At 42.2% G+C, this 8,866-nt stretch overlaps 4 protein-coding genes across 4 annotated transcripts in view; 2 read left to right on the plus strand and 2 right to left on the minus strand.

Moving 5' to 3' along the window:
• Positions 1 to 1,691: 1,691 nt before the first annotated feature.
• AK88_02398 (uncharacterized protein) lies at positions 1,692 to 2,658 on the minus strand (the record flags this gene model as incomplete). The annotated part of the gene is made up of 4 exons (XM_012480029.1): positions 1,692 to 1,853; positions 2,061 to 2,126; positions 2,286 to 2,428; positions 2,556 to 2,658. The coding sequence occupies 4 exons, from the start codon at positions 2,656 to 2,658 to the stop codon at positions 1,692 to 1,694; spliced, it is 474 nt and encodes a 157-aa protein (XP_012335452.1).
• Positions 2,659 to 4,345: 1,687 nt separating this feature from the next.
• Positions 4,346 to 5,497, plus strand: AK88_02399 (uncharacterized protein; the record flags this gene model as incomplete). The annotated part of the gene is made up of 1 exon (XM_012480030.1): positions 4,346 to 5,497. The coding sequence occupies one exon, from the start codon at positions 4,346 to 4,348 to the stop codon at positions 5,495 to 5,497; it is 1,152 nt and encodes a 383-aa protein (XP_012335453.1).
• A 1,381-nt stretch (positions 5,498 to 6,878) lies between these two features.
• AK88_02400 (uncharacterized protein) lies at positions 6,879 to 8,417 on the plus strand (the record flags this gene model as incomplete). Its single annotated transcript, XM_012480031.1, has 3 exons — positions 6,879 to 7,719; positions 7,930 to 8,270; positions 8,352 to 8,417. The coding sequence occupies 3 exons, from the start codon at positions 6,879 to 6,881 to the stop codon at positions 8,415 to 8,417; spliced, it is 1,248 nt and encodes a 415-aa protein (XP_012335454.1).
• A 167-nt stretch (positions 8,418 to 8,584) lies between these two features.
• AK88_02401 (uncharacterized protein) overlaps positions 8,585 to 8,866 on the minus strand; it is a gene marked incomplete at both ends in the record, with an annotated part of 4,567 nt that continues 4,285 nt past the window's right edge. The window contains one exon of the mRNA XM_012480032.1: positions 8,585 to 8,718. Coding sequence (XP_012335455.1) covers positions 8,585 to 8,718 — 134 coding nt within the window. The remainder of the gene's footprint in view (positions 8,719 to 8,866) is intronic.

Here is an 8,866-nt window from a genome sequence, read left to right on the forward strand (position 1 = left end):
CACAAGCGCTATGCATAACTGTCCCGCGTTATTCTTTCCTTTTTTTTTGAGCTTTGTTTTTTTTTTTTTTTTTTTTTTTTTTTTTTTCTTAACATGTTTTATATGCATATTTAGGTCTTACAAATGGCCTCCCATGTTAATTCTTATGTTTTAATATTTTTCAGGATTTATTTTTTAATTTTTTTTCCTATACAATTGCGTTACGTGTGCGTATCGGCCCACGTGTAGAAATGCGCTTGTGTACTCAATATGTTCCCCGAGCACGCCGAGGACAGTCAAGCCCACATTTAACATACACCCTCGTTATGCGTGCGCGGGAGGGGAATTAATTTTTAAGGATTCAAAATGGAGTGAGCACAGTGGCATATGGCCACGCAAATGTATATACACGTTTTCACATGCACACGTTAAGGTGTGTATATATATAGCTGTAAAAACTACCTCGATGCGCGTGTACGCTTTTATGCATGCACGAATATTTTACCACTCTTTAAAAAATATAAAAAGTTGTAGCAATATGTATGGTAGCACAGGTGTGCGCGGTCTTATACAAGGATGTGTCCCTTAGTCGGTGAATGTAACGTGTTTAGGTTCAGTCGACGTTTTGCACATTAAGTCACGGCGGGCTGGCTAGTTTTTTTTTTTTGTTTTTGTGTGTGTCAATGGGAGCGGTTTTTCCCTCCGCAAATATTTTATACTTTACACCACTACTCTTGGCAGCATGTCTTAGGTAGCTCCGTGGTGATCCCTTTTTCCGGGCTTTGTTATAAGGGCAGCTACATACATTTGCATCACGCAAAGGTGAATCTTTCACCAGCAGCTTCTTATCAGCTGACCACTTAGTTGAGGTGTAAAAGATCTCCATGCATACGCACGCACCCACCTGTTCCTTCCTCTCCAATACAATGGAAGTAAGTGCCCGACCCCGTTTTAACGATTCAATGCTACGCCACAGGTGAGAACTGGGATGACACACAAAGAAGAATCGGGCTTTCTTCCATTTGTTTCAATAGGATTTTTTATTTTTTTATTTGCGCGACATGAATCGTGTTTCATTTGATAAAACACAATGGTCCTACCAATGGCTGGTAATTGCCACCAGCACTAGTATGGTGGAGGAATAAAAAAAAAAAAAAAAAAAAAAAATGTTACTACTATACAACAAGAACAATAAGCGCATGACAACATTGGACTGCACAATTGGTAGAAGTGAAGGACGAGGGGGGAGTTGGGTCCTTTTAAAAATGAAATGCAGTCATACATACGTTGGTATTGCGTGTGCAAAAGGGGGTCCACGGCTCGGATGGCGTAATCTAATATGTTTTAATTTATGTGTGTTTGGCATGGTGTTATTGGTGTGCTTGTTTTCTGTCCTCGTTTGGCCTCTCCTGTTTCTTCCCTTTACCTGTTATTTTCTTCAAACACTTTGTGGATCAGGGAGGGCCAATGGCAAAGTGCACATGCACACGTTGTGTCATTCGTTCATCTTCGTGTGTCCTGTTCATATGTCACCGCACCATCTGTTTTCTTCCCGTATCTACAAGGGGGAGATGAAACGTGGGGCAATCACGAACGTTTGAAGTATGCTCAGGTGGGAAAATATAGAATGGGTGATTGGCCCCCGTAAAGAGGGTAAAGGGTCTAAATTAGGTATAGGCGCACATTTGGCACTTAAGCTACTTTTGCACCCTTCATTGAAAAATGAACCCTACCTGTTTTTCTTCCTCTCTGGTGAAGTCGTTGACGATGTCAAACTCCGCTCGAATTTCTTCCGTAGTTTTGTCCTTCATCATGGAGGCAATTTTTCCACAGGTTAAGTCTAGCAGCGGTTTTATATCGAGGTAGTTGGACGCCTAAAAATGGGCACAAAAAAAAAAAAAAAAAAAAAAACATTCGTGCATGTTAAAGAAATGCACGTGTAGGCAACTACGTGTATATAAACAGTATGAGGGAAGGATCAACGGGGTTGGTAAAATGTTGTAGTTAAATTGGCTCTGCCCTCCTGGCATGATTACCATTGTTGTAACACTCGCATTTTTTTTTTTTTTTTTTTTTCTCACCTCTATCAATTCGTACAGGGTTTCCTTATCCGTGTTTACAAAATCGTAATCCCAAGTTGACACAACCTACATTTGGGCGTTTTACGTTATAAGTTCGGACCGCAAGCTGTTTTGCACGTGCGCATGGAGTGGTGCACATGTGATGGTTGACAGGACATTATGGACACATGGACAGACGCGGGGACCCCTTTTGTTGGGGACACGTAATGATATTTCGTTCCTTACGTCCTGCAGGTTGGAGGTGATGAGGGGCTTGGGGATTTCGTCCGCAGGGTTGTTAATGTGGTACTCCATGTATTCGATTATTTTTTTTAGAATCGGCGTTTTTATGTTTGGGAGTGGTATGGTGTCTTCCTCGGCCGTCATTACTGCGAGAGGGGGAGAAGCACCGATTTGGTAACCGATTAGATGGCCAGCTAGACGGAGCAGACGCGGCCGCAAATAGGTGGAGATACGCTCACTGCCAATCCTACTCTAACACATGAATGCACGTACCTTCTAGTATATTAAGTATGACCGTCGACATGGAGGCCGTGTATTTATCGACTATGAATTCATCCCCCTCGAAGCTCACTAATTTTATTTTGTCATTTTTCATTTTGCATGAGGGGGAGAGGACTGGGTTGGGTGGACCTACAGGGGGGGGGTGGGGCAAACTGCACATCGGCTAATGACTGCTAAATGCACACGGGGTTGTCGATGGTAAAGGTACAGGCGCGCGGCCACCCTGTGTCTGTGCCCCTCTCTTCTTACTCAAGCAGTGCTGAGATACATGCACGCAGGTTAAACAGGCTCGGTGTACACCCCGCTGTATGCTCTTATTATTCTGCGGCTGATTTGTGAACACAGGTTGCAAGTTCGTTCTGGTTCGAGTGTGTTAGGAAAAAACCTGCAGGAGTAAACATGACAGACATTCGAAGGGGAGGGGCCATAAATGTGGGGGCATATACGAAATGGGTTTGACGGACATATGAATTTTCTTGCGCTTCGTTCATTTGTGTATATATATGGAGCACAAAAAAATGCCAGATCTGTTACGTATGTACGTGAGCTTTCCCCACAGTGGGATCGATCACGCGGCACTCATGGGGGTACTTTCTTGGAGTTCGTTCCATTTTTCTCTTTAACCTTTTTTTCTTTCCAGAGTGTGTGTGGAGGGCTGCGTTTGGGTTTATCCCTTTTGCGGTTAAACGAACGGAATGGAGAGGCGGTAGGGGTTGTTGCCCTGAGAGAAGAAAGGAGAGGAAAAGAAAGAAAAAGAAAAATACGAGTTGCCACAGTGCGTGTGCCTTGGAAAAAAAAAAAATAAATAAATAAAAGGGGAACAAAAAAAAAAAAAAACAAAAAAAACGGGGTTCCGCTGCAGATTCTTGCGTAGAATATATAATGCGCAAGAGGGGCACCAAAAAAAAAAAAAAAAAAAAAAAAAGATAACGGACCTTTCCGCTGGGTGGCGGCAACAACACTACCCAATCTTATATATTATATTGTAGTGGAAGTCAAAAGAATACCGATAGCACGTGCGATGTTACATATAGTAGAAGAGGAAGAAAAGAAGCAGAGCATCGTAAAATTGCACGTGGTGCAGCTTGTAAGAGGGTAATAAGCATATAGCAGTTGTGCGCAGTGGGAAACGTAGGCCGAATTTAAGGCGGTGAAAAAAATATGCGCTCCGGGAAGCCTTTGCCCCAAATCGTTGAAAGAGTGATTTGTGCCTATGTGAATGCGAACAAAAAAAAAGTAAAAGTGAGAAATAAAGAATAAAGCTGCATAAAGAGCACAATATATGTATAGAAGAAACGGAACACAGAACACTGGCGCCTTCTCCCAATCCTCTCCGCAGCAGGACGACGCTGGAAATTATCAGCGCTTGACGCCCAATCACCAAATATGTTTTCATGAGGAGTGAAGCAAACAAATAAAGGGACACTAGGCAAAAATATTTTTACTACCCGCATGTACTACGCATGGTACCCTTGTAGCAGTTGTCACAGATGAAGATTATTCCCCTTTTCTTAATGTCAAAATTGGAAGAAGAAAAAAAAAAAAAAAAGGGATAGAAATATAATACTGCCGAGTTGGCCCCAAAAAGGGGGGGGAGCGGAAAAGACGCTGCTTAAACGGAGGTGTCACCACTTCTTAGCGGTACGAAGCTGTGTTTTTTTTTGTACCTCGATTGATTGAGTTTTCCGCGTGGTACACTTCTGCTGTACCCCCCTCCCCCCCCTAACCAACGCACGCGCGCAGGCATATAATATACAGGTGTAAGAACAACAACAAAAAAAATGTCGGCCATTGGGATGCCACCACACATCTTAACCCTGTTCCAAGCGAGGCCGCCACTCACTTTTCACAAGCCCATTCAGAAAAAGAAGCATGAAGCGTACAGCGGCATTTCCGAGTATGTGAATCTGTTCGAGGATAAAGAACCGCCCCCAAAAATAAAGTTGGAAAATCCTAAAGAAAGAAAGGAAAGAAAAAAAAAAGAAAAAATAACCTACAATGAATTAATGCTAAAGGAAATGAGAAAACACTATGACCCATTTAAAAATCCTGATTTGACAGAAGACCCGAACAAAACAATTTTTATTGGACGACTCTCATACGATGTAAATGAAAAAAAATTAAAAAAAGAATTTGAAGTGTACGGGAAGATAAAAAAAGTGAAAATAATATTTGATAAGAATTTGAAACCCAAAGGATATGGGTTCATAGAATTTGAACACACAAAGAGTTTTAACGATGCATATAATTTAGCTGATGGGAAGAAGATAGACAATAGAAGAATTCTGGTAGATGTGGAAAGAGGGAGGACTGTGAAGAATTGGGTACCTAGACGACTGGGTGGTGGAAAAGGACCTCCAAGAGGATCAGATGAAAGGAAACAAATTACTCATAATATTAATTGGACAGCTCTTATTAACAAGGATAAGTACAGAAATGACAAAAAGAGGGTAGAAGAGATTTACAAGAATGTGGCGCTGTATAATGAGCGGAACGATGACGACAGTGATGATTTGAATGACGCATCGAGGGGTCACAGACGCCATAAGAGGGACGAGCACAGGAGCTCCAAGCGGGATCGCCACCATAGAAGTAAGCGCAGTGAGTCGCACGATCGCCACAGGCACAAGCACAGGCGCAGGGACAGCCGCGATCGGGACAGGGACAGGGACAGACATAGAGACAGAGACAGGCGCGATCGGGATAGAGATAGGGATAGGGACAGGCACAGAGACAGGGACCATGAGCGGGAGCGCCACCACAAGCGCGATCACAGTTATAGTCACAACCGCGAGCATGACAAGCACAGGCACAGAAGCCGGGATAGGGGAAATGAAAGGGGCGCCTACTTTCCGAACGGGGGAGAACACAGAGGGGATCATGAGCAAGCGGGTTCCCACATGAATATGGACAATGGTTACGGGGACGACTGACCTGGAGGAAGACACCATGGGTGTAACAGCTGTTATGGGGACAGGTAGCATATTCACTCTGTAAATGCATCTCGAGGGATACATGCACATGTCATCCTTTTTTTTTGTGTACAGTTTTATTTCTATCCTTCCTGTGTAGACTGTGACGTGTGTACGAACGTTGGGAGGAGTTATAATAAAATGCGTCCAGGGGAAAATCGCAGAAGGTGGTCCCCTTTTTTGTGAACCCATGGTGGAAAATGTTCTCCCCAGTGTTGTACAACATATATGTACAAATGTTAATTGCGGGAAGGACCCATGTGTCCCTCATGTCACTATGTTTTAACCAAGTTGATAAAAAGAAGAGGACATTTTTTTAAGCCTCCATAAAGGTACTCATTATTGAACGACGCGGAAAGTGATGATGGCATTGACGTAGTCAGGGACGCTTTACCCCCCTCCTCTCCCCCCTTTGTACTGTTTTGTGCGAACATACGTATGTGTGTGTGCGGAGAGGCATCTGCGGGTGCGTTCTTGAGTACGACACATGGTGACGTCTGCACGTTGCACACTTCGCCTACACTACGTTTGTTCCTGTGTATTGCTCACATGCCAACCGCAATCCACTTTTTTTAACCATTAAGCTTGTTCATTTAAATGCGTGGTGTAAGAATTTTCCACCCCCCCCCTTCATCCTTTGTTAATGTGCATTTTTCTTCGTCGATTTTTTTTTTTTTTACTTACCCATTTGAAAACCCTTTAATTGAACTCTCTTTTTTGAGGACATATCCTCATATTGGTGTTTACGTGGTAGCACTGTGTTTGGCGACATCGCACGTGGCATTTATTTTTCTTTAAAATTGCTTGACGTGTCTTTTTTTTTTTTTTTTTTTTTTAAACCTCGCGTGGTGCAGCAAATGTATCAATTTTAATCACCACGTATTGAAGTAATGTATAATAACACTCGCATACAATTGGCGAGCACGTGTGGGGTGCTTTATACGTGATCGGTTCAGGAGAGCCCATTTGTGAGGCTTAGCACACGGGTCTGCAAAAAGGTTGGACTTTGCATTTGGGGGAAGTAAAATAAAACCAAATAACGGTGAAGATGAGAATTAGCAAAAATATGTTCCCTATTCACATGCGTTTTTTTGTGCAGCGGAGGAGGGATGCATGATTCTACACATGGGGACAGTCCACCAGATCGAAGCACAGATTTGTCATTTAATTTATTTTTTTTTGTGTTGTTCCGTTTTTTTGGGGGTAAGGAAACGTTAAGTGAAGTTCAATCTACGCAGCGTTCACATTGTTGCATTGTGTGTTATATACGGTTAGCACTGTTTCTCCCCTGTCCACATAGAGGACTCCACTCATGAACATTTGTGCTTTAGGAAGGCAACAAATGAATAGGCCGCAGGGTGAATGGGCTGCAGGATTGTTTCTAACCTGCGCAGACATAAACAAACATGAGATGAGGAAAATAATAATTATTAGTGACAGGAAGACACAGAGAAGGACACTCATAAAAAAATTGAACATCCATTTTAGGAGCAAAGATGAAATAGCCAGGAAGGGAAAGGGCAAAAAGGTCAGGTTAGTTGTTGATGATTTTCTACCAGTTGGTTTAAATGGTGAAGTGGTGGAGGCGGAGAAGTGTGAGCAAGGCAGGGTTTTAAATTTGGAAGAGGAGCATTCCTCGTGTGGTGTGCAAAATGGGGTCACATCACATGGTGTTAGAAGAGAGTGTGACTCTGGCGACGTGTACAGTACGAACCTGATGAGAAGAAAAAAAATGAAAAAAATTGTACACGATCTTTTCTATAACACCCTAACGTATTGCATTAGAAGAGACTTGTCTGTCGTGGAGATATCAACCTACCTGTCAATTATGAAGTATATATTTTTTAAATTAGTAAATGGAGGAGGCCATGCTGTGGACCTGTTTGCAGAATTCAAAAAGGTCATGTTACATCATTCAATTAACAGATCGCCAAGTTACGTGAAAATATTTTCCTACTCCTCTCTGAGGCTATTAATGAAATATGCCTTAAATACTTTTTTCCGGAATTTTTTTTTTTATAAATTTATTTTTGTCCCAATTCATGATATACATTTTGAGGGTGATGTGGTTCATGACTTGAGGAAGCTCGACATGGATGATGAGGTTGGCTTTGAGGACGATGATGAAATGTGCACTGTGGACACTCCCTCTGGGGCGGATTATGTTAGAAGATTGCTCAACTGTACGTGAGAAATAGCATGCAAAAAAAACAAACTATGTCGCGTGGCGGAGGTGCAGGACTCTAATCATAAACCAGTTGTCCACAATGCTTTACCATATTAATAAATGTGTCTTTACGGATGTAATCCTGCACCCTGAGCTGTGTCAGCCTAGAACCGTTTTAGCTCGTGTGTAGCAGCTGAACTTGTTTGATTCCTTTCCTCCGTTGAAGTAGTCCACGTGTCCAACTGCTTCACCCGCAACGACGATTTATCTTCACGCAAGCACGCGCAACCATTTTCCTCTGCAGTGCACGTTGGAGAAATAAATCACTTGATATTTGGAAAGAGCTCCGAAGATGCGTTTATAAGAGAAGTGGAAGATCTTTTTCACAAATTCGAAATACAGAAGGAAGTAGTCACCTTCGAAACGAATAAGTGTAAAGAAAATAAGAATTTAAAGAAGTTGTTTAAGAGAATGGAAAGCTGCGGTCAGGAAGACGAGACAGGGAAGAACGGCCAAGAGAAGTGGAATGCATCTGAGGAGTACTTAATCGGAAAGGTCAGAAGAATGGTGAGGTGACACGTAAGGAAAAAAAAAAAGGGGGGTAGCAAAATGGAACATTTTTTTTTTTTTCTCTCTGTTATTTCCCAGATGGATAACCTGTACCACGACTTGGAGGCTCGAATAGTGAAGCGGTTGGATGCGCATTTGGGGTAACGGCCCCCGTTACAAACGTTTCGGCGTTACGGAAGATATGTATGGGTACATAAAACAAAGGAGGCCCCACCGAAGGGTAAAAAGACCAAGCAGATCACCCCATCAGTAAATATTAACAAATCTTCGCAGAAGTTACAACTAATTAGGCTCCCCTACCATTTTGTAATTCATGTAGAGGGCCGTTTGTATAACAAAAATGGCTTGTCATTTGTGATCAAATCATCCTGATAACTCCCCTTAATGATGGAGTCGACATTGTCTGATACGCGGTGTATTTTAATTTTGACTTCCAGTATGGGGTCTGCAAAGTGGGGAACACATCATTGTGGGTGCAGTTTGGACGTACGTATATTTTTGCACAGTGTAGTGGGTTTACATGTGCAGGTTTGTAAAGAAAAATATTGTGTTTTTTTTTTTTTTTTTTTTTTTTTTTTTTTTTTTTAAACCTC

This window comes from Plasmodium fragile (genome assembly GCF_000956335.1).
Source record: "Plasmodium fragile strain nilgiri unplaced genomic scaffold supercont1.23, whole genome shotgun sequence".
Lineage (NCBI taxonomy): Eukaryota > Apicomplexa > Aconoidasida > Haemosporida > Plasmodiidae > Plasmodium > Plasmodium fragile.